The 14,928-nt window shown below is 60.9% G+C and overlaps 1 protein-coding gene across 4 annotated transcripts in view; it reads left to right on the top strand.

The window, feature by feature from the left end:
- Positions 1–315: 315 nt before the first annotated feature.
- Positions 316–14,928, top strand: part of SHANK1 (SH3 and multiple ankyrin repeat domains 1) — a 46,011-nt gene continuing 31,398 nt past the window's right edge. For all 4 annotated transcript variants that reach the window (XM_045988198.1, XM_045988197.1, XM_045988196.1 and 1 more), the window contains exons 1-12: positions 316–683; positions 3,182–3,479; positions 3,692–3,895; positions 4,392–4,463; positions 5,558–5,666; positions 5,761–5,912; positions 7,683–7,850; positions 8,280–8,396; positions 12,520–12,597; positions 12,827–12,893; positions 13,154–13,484; positions 14,389–14,582. In XM_045988198.1, coding sequence (XP_045844154.1) covers positions 3,225–3,479; positions 3,692–3,895; positions 4,392–4,463; positions 5,558–5,666; positions 5,761–5,912; positions 7,683–7,850; positions 8,280–8,396; positions 12,520–12,597; positions 12,827–12,893; positions 13,154–13,484; positions 14,389–14,582 — 1,747 coding nt within the window. In that variant the 5' untranslated portion in view covers positions 316–683; positions 3,182–3,224. The remainder of the gene's footprint in view (positions 684–3,181; positions 3,480–3,691; positions 3,896–4,391; positions 4,464–5,557; positions 5,667–5,760; positions 5,913–7,682; positions 7,851–8,279; positions 8,397–12,519; positions 12,598–12,826; positions 12,894–13,153; positions 13,485–14,388; positions 14,583–14,928) is intronic.

The raw sequence follows: 14,928 nt of genomic DNA, 5'->3' as shown, positions 1-14,928 counted from the left end.
TGTGTGTGTGTGTGGATCGGTATCCTTAGGGGGGCGGGGCCCCATGGTCCGGGTAGAGGGGCAAGCAGGGGTAGAGCCCGGTAGGGTTATCTGGTGGCGATGGGGCGTGGTGGGGGAGGGCAGGGGGAGGGGGCGGAGCCGGCGTGGGGGGGGGATGGGCGAGGTTTGGGGGCGCGGGGAGGGGCGATGTCTCCTCAGCAGGCTCGGGAGGGAGGGGAGAGGGCGGAGGGAGGGGAGGGAGGGAGAGAGGGAGGGAGGGAGAGAGAGACAGGGCGAGGGAGAGACAGTGAGAGCTAGAGAGCGAGAAGGGAGGCAGAGGAGGCGCGGAGCGGGCGGCGGCGGCGGCGGCGGCCTGAGGAAGAGGAGGAGGAAGAGCAGGCGGAGACGCCGCGCCCGGAGCCGGCCGGACCGAGCCGGGGGCGGGCTAGCCCGGAGGGGCGCGGCGGCCGCGGCAGAAGGGGGGGCGCTCTGCGGATGGCCAGGCCCGGCCCGCGGGGGGGGTGAGGTCCTCGGCCCCCCCGTCCTCCCCCCCGGCCCCCGCCCGCCCCCTCCCCGGCCCGCTCGCCCTCCGGGGCGGTGGGGCATGGCCTGAGGGTCCCCCGTCTCCGGGGGGGTGGGGGGTGGGGGGAGGGGGGAGGGGCCGCGGGCGCCGCCGACCGGGACTCAGCAGCCCCGCCAGGCAGGTAAGGGGACCGAGGGTTTGGGGGACCTGCGGGGCCGGGGCCGCGGGAGGGGGCGGGGGCGCCCCGGACGTCCTTGGCCGCTCGCCGGGCTCCGGGCCCGGGTGTGCGGTGGGGGGTGGGGGTGAGGAGGGGAGCGTTGCCCCGGGCGACGCCAAATTGGGTTACGCCCCAGTCCCCCGTCCCATATAGCAGACTTGAGGGGAGAATGAGCCCCCCATCCCCCGCCAGTAAGGCCCCCAGCCCGAACCCGCTTCCCCGCGCTCCCAGACCAAGGGCTCGTTCTCTGTACCCACCTCCTGGCCCTGCCTGGCCACTCCCCCGCCTCACCCACCCAGGCTTTCCAGTGCCCACAGACCCCGTCTGCAGCCCCACCGCGCGAGGCCCCTCCCCCAGGTCACCCTGGTTCTCTGCCCCTCCGTCGGGGGTCTGGGCCTTGGCCTCCTCCGCCCCCTTCGACCCCCTCTAGCTCTGGCTTCTCCTCCTAGGCTCCTCCAATCCCCTTCCACCCCCTTCACCAGCTCCCCTCATCCCCACCGTCTCCTCTCCCTTCTCCACCGGCCGGCGCGCCCCCTCGGCTCCCGCCTCCGAGTCCCGCTCCCGGGTGCCCCCGCCCCCTCTCCCCGGCCCGTGGCTCTCCCCCACCAGTTTCTCGGCCCCAGCCCCGGCTCTTCTCCCCGCCTTTCCCCGCCTCTCTCCGCCTCCATTCATTCTCCCGGCCCAGCTCTCGGCCACACCAGCTGCCCCCTATCCCCCGCAGCCTCCCAGGGCACCCCCTCTCTCCCCTTCTCCACCCCCCCCCCCGCCGATTCCTCAGCCCGTCTCAGTACCAGCTGCGTGCCAGCTATTCTTAGCCGCGGAGCGTTTGATTCATGCCGCCCCGGCGGAGTGTGCCCGCTCCCTCCCTCGGGCCTGAGGGGGAGGGGCCGGAGCTGGTCTGGGGGGTTGGGGGCAGCCGCACGCGCGGGGGAGCCCGGGCCAGCTTTGCTTTCATCCCCCAGGCCACCCCATTAGTGCCCGCTTGAGGCTGGGGTCAGCCAGGGTCAGCCGAGGGGGAGTGGCAGCGGGCTCCGGGTCCGGAGGTGGGATGTGGAATCCGGTGGGTTGGAGGCTGGGGGGCCTCCGCGAGGGCAAGGTGAGGCAGCTCTGCTGGGTACCTGGGGGGCGGGTGGGGGGGGTGCTTCACTGTCTGGCCACTCATGGGGGAGGGGTTGGCCAGCTCGAGATTAAGCTGCTCCCTCACCCACAGCTCTTGGAGCTGTCCTCTTCGCACACTCATTTTGTCTTCCCTCCCCCAACCCCCCCAGCCCATCCCCACTCCCCCAAAGTCAGCAGTACCCTCCACTGCTTCCCATCTCCATGGCAACGGTGCAGGAGCTGGGCCTGGTGTGGGGGGGAGGGACCAGACCAGACATTCTGGTTTCCGGTGCTGGGGTGGGAGACTGGGAGAAGAGAGAGGCGGACCCCATTTGGGACCTCGGCTTACAAGGCCGCCTCCGGAGAAAATAGTGGGGATCTGGAGATGACCTCCCACCTTGGTCCCCCAGACCATCACCCCACTTCTTAGCCACCCTCCCAACCCCCCAGGCCCGCTCCGAGTGGATCTACCAGTACCAGGCAATGCCAGTCGCCCTGTCCTGTAGCGTCAGTGCCCAGATGCGCCCGCAGGTTATCCACAGCCACCCCACGCTGACCCAGGCCACCGCACTACCAGCACCAGTCGGCCCTCCCAGGCCGGTCTCCCCACCCACCCGCACCCCTCTCAAGATGCCCCCCAACAGCCTGCAGAGGCCACGTCTTGTGGTTCCCTGAGGGATGCCCCATGGGTGATCCTCTGCCCCATGACACCCGCATCTGAGTGTCCCTGCTCCTCTGGGACACTGATTCCCAGCAGTCCTCTGCACACGTTGTCAGCCACACTTCAGTGAAGTCACCAGTTCCACCCGCTCCCGGGCACCACTCCCGGGCACCACGCGGCCTCCCACTTCTGCTGCCCCAGGCTCACGGCGCCTCTGTCTCCCCAATACTACATCCCAGCCTCCCACCACCAGCTATCCAGGAGGCTGACAGGAGGGACCCGGGTGAGGGGCCAGGCTGGGTGGGGCCGGGAGGCCAGGATGCCGGTGGGTCGTCCACCTGTCTGTCCTCAGCTAATTTTAGCTGCATTTTCCGTGGCCTGCCAAAGTGGGCCAGTAGCTCCCGCGGTGATTCTGCGGTTTCTGGGACACTGCCATGCTGGGTCAGCGGCAAAGTGGGGCGCAGGAGGGGTGGGGGGCTGTGAGCAGGGCCAAGGGCAGGGAAGGAGATGCGTTGGAAGCATGGCAGGGATGGGCGTGTGTGAGCAGAGATGGCAGGAGTGTCTGGGGGTGTGTCCAGCCTCCTTCCTGGCTGCCTGGGGCACGTGGCGTGGCAGCCCTAGACAGCTTGTCCATGACTTGCCTGTGGCCTCGGAAGAGTCCCGGGCTTTCCATCTGACAGCCGCCCTTGGCCCCCCCCGGCAGCCGCCTGTGATGCTGCTGTCCCCTGTCGCCCCGTGGCCCCACGATGACCCACAGCCCCGCGTCAAGCGAGGACGAGGAACGCCACAGTGCCAGCGAGTGTCCCGAGGGGGGCTCAGAGTCCGACAGCTCCCCAGACGGGCCCAGCAGAGGCCCCCGGGGGACCCGGGGCCAGGGCAGCGGAGCACCTGGCAGTCTGGCCTCCACCCGAGGCCTCCAGGGCCGCTCCATGTCTGTCCCAGACGACGCCCACTTCAGCATGATGGTCTTCAGGATTGGCATCCCGGACCTGCACCAGACAGTGAGTGACCTCTCGACAGCCCGCTGGCCAGCAGGGCCCGGGGACCCCAACCCACAGGAGGAGGCTTCTGGTGTGGGGCGTCCTCCCACCTGGGCCCCCTCTCCAGACCCCCACAAGCTTCCCCCCAACCCAGGGTCCCCGTCCCGTTTCCAGAATCACCCTACCCCCTCTCCAAACCAGCTCAGGCTCCTCTCTGTCACCTCCCCAACCAGAAATGTCTGCGCTTCAACCCTGATGCCACCATCTGGACAGCCAAGCAGCAGGTGCTCTGCGCCCTGAGCGAGAGCCTGCAGGACGTGCTTAACTACGGTCTGTTCCAGCCGGCCACCTCAGGCCGCGATGCCAACTTCCTGGAGGAGGAGCGGCTGCTCCGGGAGTACCCTCAGTCTTTTGAGAAAGGGGTGCCCTACCTGGAGGTGAGGCCCACAGACTGTTCAGCTTGGTCACAGAGGAGAGAAGGCTGGCCCCGTTGTTTGCCCCGTCACGCCCTTGCAAGGGAAAACCTGGTGGGCTCTTCCAGATCTCCTCCTCAGCGGTAGAGTCAGAGAGGCCTGAGCTCAGAGGACAACCTGTTTTGCCTCTGGCCAACAGAGTGGCCTTGGGCAAGTCACTTCCCTGCTCCAAGCTTCTCCTCGCCTTTCAAAGTGGGAAAGGATTCACAATTACGTAGGTGTTCTAGAACATTCTGTGTGGGGTCCAGACTCCTACTCCTCCAAGTCAGGGGTTGCAGTCCACATACTTCACAGCAGCCCCGCACTCCTCTGCCTGCCCAGCCAAGGCTCCAGGATTGTTTCCACCTTGACCCTGAGATGACCAGCCCTCCCCTCACCAGCTCAAAAGGAGTCCAGCCTCCTCCTCAAGCCCCTGATTCCAAGTCTCTGTGTCTCTCCCCTCATACCCCCCTGGCCATAGTTCCGATACAAGACCCGGGTTTACAAGCAGACCAACCTGGATGAGAAGCAGCTGGCCAAATTGCACACGAAGGTGAGAGAACCCTGCTGGAGTTTACTCCCCAACATCCCCCACAGAGACCGGGACCCCCCCACCTTCCCACTTCCTCTCCCACCTTTTCCCCACAGCCTTCCACACTCCCCAGCCCCTTCTGTTCCTCTGCCAGGCTCCCCCACTAACTCGAGATGCTGTGTTGCATTTAGGACAGCCCCAAATGCCATCCTTTTATCTCCATCACAGCCCTTCTTCTTTCCCCTCTCTGCCCCTTATTGCTCTGCCCAGGCCCCCCCATTTCTCCCTTGCTCCCACTTTTTTCTTCCTTAGACTCTCCCATCTCATCTCTGGGTCCCCCATATCCACGCAGAGCCCCTGCTTCCCCCCACTTGGCCTGAACTCCAACACAGTGTCCCTCTGCCTCAGGGCTGTTTCGGAGACACTCCACAGTTCCCCCAATCCCATGCCTAAACCCTGCCGGGGTGTCTCCCACTCCCGGCCACATCGAGCCATGTAGTCCTCCAGGCCTCTGACCGTATAGATGTCGCTTGTATCTCCCCTGGCCCCCTAAGACCTGGGAGAAAACCAGGGGCTGCTTTAGCCAGAGGTGAAGAGAAGGCTTCTTGACACTTGGGGAAAAAGCCTGTGTCCCCTCCTCATGCCCCACCTGGCCCCTCCATGCATTCTTCTCTGCCCTCCCCCAAATATTCCATCCCTCCAGACCTGCGCCAGCCACTCTGGGAGCCACTGGCCACATATGGCTCCCCAGTACTTCCGGTGCGGCAGGTCCAAACTGAGCCTCGCTGCGCATGTGAAATGCCCACCAGATTTTGAAGACTCTATGCCCCAAAAGAGTAAACTCTCTCCTTGATACATTTCCTATGGATTACATGTTGATGCGGTAGTATGGTGGCTAGATCAGGTTAAAAAGATAGGTCATTAAGATGAATTTTGGTACAATCAACAGTGCCCCTTCCTCTTTTTTTTTTTTTTTTTAAAAGGTGGCTCCTAGAGACTTTCCAATGCCCCATGCGGCTCGCTGTGTATTTCCACTGGCCAGCTCTGCTTGGGACCCTAGCTTTTTTCCCTTGCTCCCTGACCGGCCTGTCTTCTCTCTCTTGTCCATGGCTCAGACGGGGTTGAAGAAGTTCCTGGAGTATGTGCAGCTCGGGACGTCTGACAAGGTGGCGCGGCTGCTGGACAAGGGGCTGGACCCCAATTATCACGACTCGGATTCAGGAGGTAGGGAGGGAGCCAGGTGATTTGGAAGAGGTTTGGCGGGGAGCCCAGAATGAGGCATAAGGGCTGCATGTGACTGGCCTTTCCTGCCCCTTAGAGACCCCCCTGACTCTGGCTGCCCAGACGGAAGGCTCCGTAGAAGTGATTCGAACCCTGTGCCTGGGAGGGGCCCACATCGACTTCCGAGCCCGGGATGGCATGACAGCGCTGCACAAAGCTGCGTGTGCCCGTCATTGCCTCGCTCTCACGGTGAGGTGCCAGACCCCCGGGACCCTCCCCCAGACTGCAGTGGTCCCCTAACAGGTTGAACGGCAGCGAGTTGCCCCAGACCCGCCCTCCTCCTCCCCTTCATCTCCCTTGACCCCACAAAGCCATCGGGTCTCCCCTTTGCCTCTCATCTCGCCTCCTGGATGTCCCCTCCCACGTCCCCGTAGGGATGCCACTTCTGCTCTTCCCTCAGACTCCTCTCCCTTTTCCGTTTGTTCTCTCTCAAGCCTCAGTTCTTTAGATTAGTTAAAAATAGTCTCTCTTCGTGTCCCAAATACAAAGCCCCTTTCCAGAGCCTGACACACACGCAACCCCCATGCTCACTCCTCCAAGGGACTCCGAGACCCTCTGCTGCTCCCCGGGTGCACCCACCCTCCAGGGCACTGTCACACGGAGCTTTCCCCTGGAAGAGCCTAGGGAGATCCTAATACCTGCTACCCAGACATTCTGGCTCCCTCTGACCCAGCTCACCCCCCAGCCTCGCCTCTGTCTCCCTGAAGTGTCAACCCTCCCTTCTCTGTTCCTTAAAGTACACCGTGAGCTACCTGCTGGGCCCCCAGATGCAGACACTCCTCCGTGTGCTCACACACATTCCCTGCAAACACAGCCCGTCCACCTACCTTCCCCAGGTGCCACCCCCCATACCTCCTGGTGCAGCCCCTCACCTACCCTTCTGGCCTGGGGCTCATTCCCCTCCTCTTAGAAGCAGACGCAGCCCTTCCCTGTGCTTTGCGACTAAAATGCACTTTCCCAGGTAGATGAACCCGCATCTCCACTTATGTGGTCTTGTTTTAAAATCCCCTTCCTCTCCCCTCACCCCAATGGCACTTGATCCCTCTTCGTACACAGGTCAGGATAGACTGCCCCCAGAGATATGTAGCTGTTGATAAAAGCCCAGCTCGCAGATGCTCCGGTGGGATGGACCCTCCCTTCCCTTTGCCAGCTGCTCTGAAGGCCCTAAATGCAGTCAGACGCCAGCCACAGAGATCTGCTTAGGCCCTCTGGATGCACCCCCAGTCTGCTCCCTTCCCCCCAGACCGATCCTGCTCTCACCACCACCCGGCCTCCAGACCGACTCTGTCCAGTCCTGTAGCCACTGGCCACATGGGGCTGTTTAGATGTAAATTAATTAAAGTGAACTAAGACGAACACTTCTGTTTCTCGGGCTCGCTGGCAGATTCGAGCACCCCGGAGCCCACGTGTGGCTGCTGTGTTGGATGGGTGGGGCGGTTGTAGGCTGTTTCTGTCCCTGCAAATGTCCTGGTGGACAGCGCTGCTGCAGGCTGTCCTCACGCAGCTGCTGCCAACACTTCTCTAATGATGCTCAGCTCCGCCAGCCTCTGTGCCCCCTGTCCCCCAGCCCCCCGGCCTCAGCGAGGCTGGCTCGACTCCCCTTGGTCCAAGCTTGCCCTTTTCCCAGATCTCCTTCTGCAGCCCATCCTTGGGATGCTGGTCCCAACTACGTCTCCTGCCTGGCCAGGGATCCTCTCACGTCCAGACTATTCTCTCCCATGGTCCCCCAACTGTCCTCCTTCTAGGATGAGGTGCTGAGGCACCAGGCTTCTTCCATGTCTCATTCTAAGTCAGCCACGGGACGGGGGAAGAGCCAGCCTCAAGGTCGTACAAGGGCATCATGGCAGAACCCAAAACAGCCTTGGCCAGTGTGGGTCACCCAAGACTCCCTGCCCCATTGGTCCCTTCAGGTTGAGCCAGGACTAGTGGGACAGTCTTCTGTCTTGTCTCCCTCCTCAGGCACTCCTGGACCTTGGGGGCTCCCCCAACTACAAGGACCGCCGAGGCCTGACCCCTCTGTTCCATACGGCTATGGTGGGGGGCGACCCCCGCTGCTGTGAGCTGCTCCTTTACAACAGGGCCCAGCTGGGCATAGCTGATGAGAACGGCTGGCAGGAGATTCACCAGGTGCTCCAGACTCGGCCAGGAGGGGTTGGGGGGGGGGATGTGTGCGGAGGGGGTGTGCCTGGGCCCTGATCAGAGCAAGGATCAGAAACCCTTGTGCAAAGAGCTGGGGATCCAGATGCTGGGGTCCTCACAAAGCATGGGGGTGGGATGAGCATGGTCTCCAAGGAGAAAAAGATGGGGGGAGGCAGGGACGGGGGGTACTGGACATCTTGATCCCTGAGATGGCTGGCGATGGTCTCTTGAGCCTCTTGCAGGGCCAGATCAGTCACCTGTGTCTTGGAATGACCCGGGAAGCTGATAGTCTGGGCTCCTGGGCAGGAATGGAGGCTGAAAAGAGAGGGAGAAGGAGGGTTTGCTGGCATCAGGCTACAGATAGATGCTACGGTTGGGAGACTCTGATGTGGCCTTCTGGGTTCCCTGTCTTCCCAGGCCTGCCAGCGGGGTCATTCTCAGCACCTGGAACACCTGCTCTTCTATGGGGCTGAGCCCGGAGCCCAGAACGCCTCGGGGAACACGGCCTTGCACATCTGCGCCCTCTACAATAAGGTCTGCTCTGGCAGCGCCTGCCTGGGGCCCTCCTCCTGCCCCCAGCCTCCCAGCCTCCCTGCGCCCCCTGTTCCATCACTGTTTCATTCGTTCGTTCGTCTGTGCCTTCATTCATTCAGCAGACTATTTACTGAGCACCTTCCCCATGCTGAGGACCAGGTAGCGAGCCAGACAGATAGCCACCCCCCCAGCCAAGCAGGACTTCCTGTTAGGCTCTAGGGCAGTGGGAGGGAGATTCCAGGGGATCTGGGTCCCCGCGGGAGCCCGAGCCTGAGCTTGGCCTTGGGGCTGGGGTGGAAGTGGCGCCCCAGAAAATGCAGTACCAGTGCTAGGACGAGCAGGAGTCAGCTGAATTGGAAGGAGAGAAAGGGTGTTCCAGGCAGTGGGCACAGCTTGGGTAGCAAACCAGAGGGGAGAGAGCACATCAGGACTGTCACCAGACGGGGGAGTTGCTCCCCGGGTCCCCTTTCCTGTGTGTCTCCATTCTGCTGCCCATGGAGGACCTGCTGTGTGCAGTGCCTTTTGGGGGGCGCTGCAGGGGACAGAGGAAAGGCCAAACCATAGCCTAGAAGGGAGCAAGAGCGTATTGCAAGTTGTAGCAATTCAGGGTTGGGTGGACGGCCCCCACCTCAGGAGCCATGGGAGGAGGTGAGCCAGAAAGAGCTAGCAGGGGCCTCACAAACCAGAACCAGAACCAGCCAGTTGTGACTTTCAGCCTGCTGACCCCAGCCCTGGGAGATCCTGTGCGAATTAGCCCCTCAGTCTCCTTCCCTGTTATCCAGGGCTTCCTGCCCTTGGAGGGGTGCCTCAGGGACTCCGCAGAGCGGGGCTTGGCACGCTGGTGCTGGTCTGCCAACCACTTCTCCCCCTCCTCCAGGAAGTCTTCCAAGACAGCCCCAGCCCCTTCTGCCTCATCAGAACTTGCAGTGCTGGGAATGTGGCAGGTAGCCACGTGCCGCCTTGTGGCAGCAAGCAGTCTGCTCTGCCGAGGAAGAACTCCGTGTTTGTCAAACCCAACCAACGCGGTGCTGTCATGTCCCCTCCCCAGTGTTTCTGTCTCTCCTGCACCCTGATTCCCCCGTTCCACAGCCTCGGCGCATGGCCTGTGGGCAGACCCCCCCCCCCCCAGACAAGCCTTCTCTCAGGCTCTGTCCTTTCCCTGCTGTGGGGATGAAGTCAGCTGATTGAAGGGGAGGAAAGACCATGTGTGTTGAGCGCTCATCCCCAGAAGGAAGCATTGTTCGTCAGGACATGGAAACTGTATCATTTCAACAGGGAAAACTTAGTATAAAGAACTAGCGTGTGGGAGCAATTACCCTTGGCCGGAGGAGCCTCCTTGAGCTTCTCCTCTCTCGGTGCAACGGGTCAGTAACACCTACGGAGCAAAGGCTCGAGTGGATGGACGTCTTCGCATGGCGCTTAGCTAGTGGATGTTGAGAAGAGAGAGTTCGTTTTGTGTTTCTCCCTACCAAGTTCTCAGACCTTAAGCTTCCCCAGGGCCAGAGCTAGGTCTGACCGATTTCCTCACTCTCCCCCACTGGTCTCCTGACATGGCTGTCTCTCCCCTGCTGGTGAAGGTCAGGTTCATGTTATGTAAGGCCATGAGCTCCTCAAGTGTGGAGGCTCAGTTTGATCATTCACTCAGCCCCGAGGCTGCAGGACGTACTCGGCCTCAGTGCCTCTATGTTGAATAAGTGAGCGGACGGATTAATTATGAATCAGCTACCTTGAATTTGCCCCAGGACCACACAGAGCCCCCCTCAGAATATTCAACAGGTGTTTTCTTTGCAATAGACTGAATGACTCAGTGAATGAATGACTTGAACAAATGAATTCTGAGTGACTCGGCTCCATGTCCTTCCTCCTCCTCGTCCTCCTCCTCCATCCCCGTGCATGTTTCATGGGCATCTACCAATGGGAGATGAATCGGACTCAGCATGGTGCCTGTCTGGGGAGCTGGGGGTGGGGGCGCGTTCACACCAGGCGAAGAGGCAGCTGTGTAGACAAGGAATTGCAGTGCCGTGAGATCAGTGCTAGGACACCAGTAAACTGAGGTTCTTGAGGCATAGGGTGCATTGCTGGTTGGGCTAGAGGAGATGCTCTGGGCCTGGGCTGGGCAAGGCAATGGTGGAGGCAGGCAGACACGCAAAAACACACAAACAGCAGTTAACAGTCTAATTGGGGGTCAGCATGTACAACTTACTTGGATGCACACACATACTCTCACACTCTCACAAACACACCCAGAAAACTGAGCTAACTTTGCTGTTCAGGGATCGACTTAGGCAACTGGCATTGTACACCCATAAGACACAGATGAGCCCTGGGCTTCAGAGGCCACGTTTGAATTCTAGCTGCTCCACTCCCCGGCTGTGTGACTTTGGGCACAGATTTGCCCTCTCTGAGCCTGTTCTGTAGAACGGGACCATACAAGCATCCTTGGCATGCTTGTTACACGAAGAGAGTGAAACCGAGGGGTGCTTTGTGAATGCTGGTTGAATTGCATCCGGGGGGAGTTGGAGAGGGGAGTTGATCTGGGGCCAGGCTGGGTTTGTCAGGCAAGACAAAGGGTGGAAGACTCCAGTAACAGTTTATTGGACAGCTCCTGTGGTCTAGGCATTATTCCAAGTGCTGGGTGCCCCTATGTAAAACTCACGATGTAGTGGGGGAGAGATGCTAATGAGACAAGTAAAAGAGAAATGTCATTTGAGGGAGATAGCGTCATGAAGAAAATGAGCTAATACTGGCTTAGAAGAATGCCTGGCATATAGTGGGCATCGTATAAATAAAAATAAAACAGGGAACAGGATAGGGAGCTATTTTGACAAGGTAGCCAGAGACGCCCTCTCCGAAGATGCAGAAACATGAATGAAGTGAGAAAATGAGCCATGTGGAAATCTAGGGGCAGACAATTAATTCCAAGTAGAGGGAGCAGCAGGTGCAAAGGCCCTGGGGCAGGAGCATGCCTGTCAGAGGAAGAAGGAGGCTAGTGTGGCTGGAGTATGGGGAGTGAACAAAGATGGCAGAAGATGAAGTTGATGAGGCTGGAGGTAGGAGAGCAGGAAAACCAGGTGGAGTTGGAGTCTCGGGCCATGGTGAGGCCACTGGGATTTATCTAGACAGCGAGAGGGAGTGACGTGGCTGACATTAGGAAGGCACCGATCTGGACATGGATGGCATTCCTACCTCCCACTGTCCAACTCTGGCCCCCTCTGCCCACCCCCTTCCTTCTGGGTCTAGCAGAATGCATGATAAGAGGAAAGACTCTGGAGCCCGAAAGATCTTCATTCAAATCCAACCGCTGATAGTCACCAGCTGCATGACGGGGGACTCCTTGTGATGCCTTAGATTCCTCCTCTGTCAAATGGGGATAGCAATTTCCATCTCGTGCAACTGTTGGGCAATACAGTGAGCTCTGCCTCTAAAGTGCTATGCCCCTGACATGCGACATAGGAAGCCCTCCGTGAAGCCTGGGTGGGTGGCTCTGGACTTCGGCACCCCTGGCCCCAGGAGACATTTAGCCCTATGTGCAGACATTCTTGGTTTTCACTGCTAGAGAAGGGAGTGCTAGTGGCATCTAGTGGTAGAGCCCAGGATGCTGCTAAGCTTCCTAAGATGCACAGGACAGTCGCCACGACAAAGGTGGATCTGGTCCCTAATGTCAGTAGTGCGGAGGGCGAGAATCCCTGATTCTGATGAGCGCCGTCCAATAGACTGTAACACGGGACACGTGTGTAATTTTAAGTGTCCCAGGAGCCGCATTTAAAAAAAAAGTTAACAGGTGACATTAATCTTTGTAGCATATTTCAGTAACCCATGGTTTCCAAAGATATTATCGTGTCAACATGCAAGTGATATAACAATTATTAGAGATGTGTAATTTTTTTTCATGCTAAGTTCTTGAAATCTGGTGTACAGTTTACACGTATAGCTCAGGTCAGTTCGGACCGGACACATTTAAAGGGCTCTTGAGCCACGTGTGGTAAGTGGCCGCTGTCCCAGGCCAGGCAGGTTTAGATCAGGTTGTTCCTGAAGTTCTCAGCCCAGCTCCTCTGTCTGCTCATGATCTTCATGGTTTCCTTTTGTTTCACCCTCTGCCACCGACCATCGCTTTCGTCCACAGGAGACCTGTGCTCGGATTCTCCTCTATCGAGGAGCCAACAAGGATGTGAAGAATAACAACGGACAGACCCCCTTCCAGGTGTGGGGCTGTGAGGGCTGGCGGGGGGGGGCGGCGGGGAGGTGCACACAGAAGGCAGGGGTGAGGAAGGCGGGACAGGTAGGGGTGCTGGCGGAGAGGCTGGTGGTTGGGGAGAGAAGGGGGTGCGGTTGCTGGGGTGAAGGTTTGGGGGGCAGGGGCCTCACCGTGCTTCCTGCCCTCTCCCTCTGCTGCCTGGGCCACCCCACCTCCCTGTGCCCCCTCCCTCCAGGTGGCCGTGATCGCTGGGAATTTTGAACTGGGGGAGCTGATCCGAAACCATCGAGAACAGGATGTGGGTGAGCGAGCAGGGGTGTGGGGCTGAGGGGCGATCGGATGGGTACCTGGGGGTGTTCAGAGGGACTGGGGAGTCAGTGGGCTGTGAGACTATCTGAATAGTAAAAAGGGGTAATTAGGGTAATAATGGGTGCAGTTCCCACCCCCCACTCTCTCTCATGGCTGTCTTTCTCCCGTTATGCCTCTCCTCCCTTGCCTGCACGCCCCCTCCGCCTGCCTGTCTCCCCTGCTCCTTCTGCCCCCTGCTGCTATGCCCTCCCAGTGCCCTTCCAGGAGTCCCCCAAGTATGCAGCCCGGCGACGGGGACCCCCGGGCGCAGGGCTGACGGTGCCCCCAGCCCTGCTGCGGGCCAACAGTGATACCAGCATGGCCCTGCCCGACTGGATGGTGTTTGCCGCCCCGGGGACCTCATCCTCTGGGGCCCCTGGCCCTACTTCAGGGCCCCAGGGCCAGTCGCAGCCCTCGGCCCCCAGCACCAAGCTCAGCAGTGGGACCCTCCGAAGCGCCAGCAGCCCCCGGGGCGCACGGGCCCGCTCCCCATCCCGCGGGAGGCACCCCGAAGAGGCCAAGAGGCAGCCCCGTGGACGACCCAGGTAGAGGAAAGCTCAGCCCTGGTCCCAACCAGATCCTATCCTTGGAGCCGCAACTGCCCCCACCCACGCTGGCACCCCATCCACCCCAGGCCCTGGTCCACCCCCTCAGGCCTCCAGATCTTGCTCCTGCCCCCTGAGGGGGGGAGGGCCTTGTAAGCCGCAGTCTTGCACCTGTCCCAGAATGTGCCAGTTTAGCTGAGCACCTGCTCGATGCCAGGGGCCAGGGGTGGGAAGCCCAATGAAAATGTTTGTTCCAGCCCCTGAGGACAGACAGACAGAAAGACAGGGCAAGGTGAGAAAAAGCCAAATGGGGTGGGGATGGACAAGGAACTTGGGGAAGGGTATCTGAGCTTAGGGAAGAGGCCAGAGGAGGGGTGGGGGAGCAGAGGAGCCACTCAGGGTAGAGGGAGGATGAGCAGGGGGCATTCTGCGGGGGTAAAGAAGCCAGGCTGGGAGAAGGGGGACTGTGGCTGGCCGGTATGTCCTGAGGACACGGAAGAACGAAAAATCATGGCGGGCTGGGCATGGCAGGCAGAGGAGTTGGACCTGCACCAGGAGGAAGCTGGGAGTCGCTGAAGGCTCGTGAGGGAGCTGAGAGATGACACAGTCAGAGCTCCACTTCAGGAAGCTGAATCAGGCACAGCATGCAGGGCCGTGGGAGGGGCAGAGCCGGAAGCCAGGAGGCAGAGGAGGGGGCCGGGGGGCGGGGGGGGGGGGCAGCAGTGGGCCGGCAGAGGGAGCCCCCAAATGCCCTCTTCCCCTAAGGATGCCAGAGCTGGGAAGCCCACTCAGACCCCCTCCCCGCTCTGATGCTCCATCTCCCCCCACCCCACGGACCCCTGTTCTCCCAGAGGTGCCCCCTCCCTCCACTCTCCCCTGCCTCTCACACCCTCTGTGTATGCAGCTCCAGCGGGACGCCCAGGGAAGGGCCGGCAGGGGGAACGGGGGGCTCGGGGGGCCCTGGGGGCTCCCTGGGCAGCCGCGGGAGGCGCAGGAAGCTCTACTCAGCGGTGCCTGGACGCTCCTTCATGGCGGTGAAGTCCTACCAGGCCCAAGCGGAGGGGGAGATCTCCCTGAGCAAGGGGGAGAAGATCAAAGGTAACCGGGCAGGGCCTGGCCAGGCTGGGGGCGAGGGTCGGGCAGGGGAGCTAACCACTCGAGGAAGCAGTCAAGGACAAACAGTTCTCCAGGGCCTAGACTGTCCAGGGCATACTCTGGGGACCCCAGAGAGCCCCCTGGACACCCCCGCCCTGAGCGTGAATCGTGGCTCGCCGCAGGACATGTTGAGGCAGAAGAGGGAAATGAGCATTTGGGGACCCCAACACCATGCCAGGCCCTGTGGGAGTGGTCCCCCCGCAAGATCGGCCTTTCAGGAGGGTGTTGGGACCCCCTCTGACAGTTGAAGGAAAGGTCTCCCAGGTCCAATGACGTGCCCCAGTCCCCA

This window comes from Meles meles, chromosome 19 (assembly GCF_922984935.1).
Source record: "Meles meles chromosome 19, mMelMel3.1 paternal haplotype, whole genome shotgun sequence".
NCBI classification, from domain to species: Eukaryota; Metazoa; Chordata; class Mammalia; order Carnivora; family Mustelidae; genus Meles; species Meles meles.
Note: the sequence above shows the minus strand (reverse complement) of the source record. Positions and strands in the feature narration are given on the sequence as shown.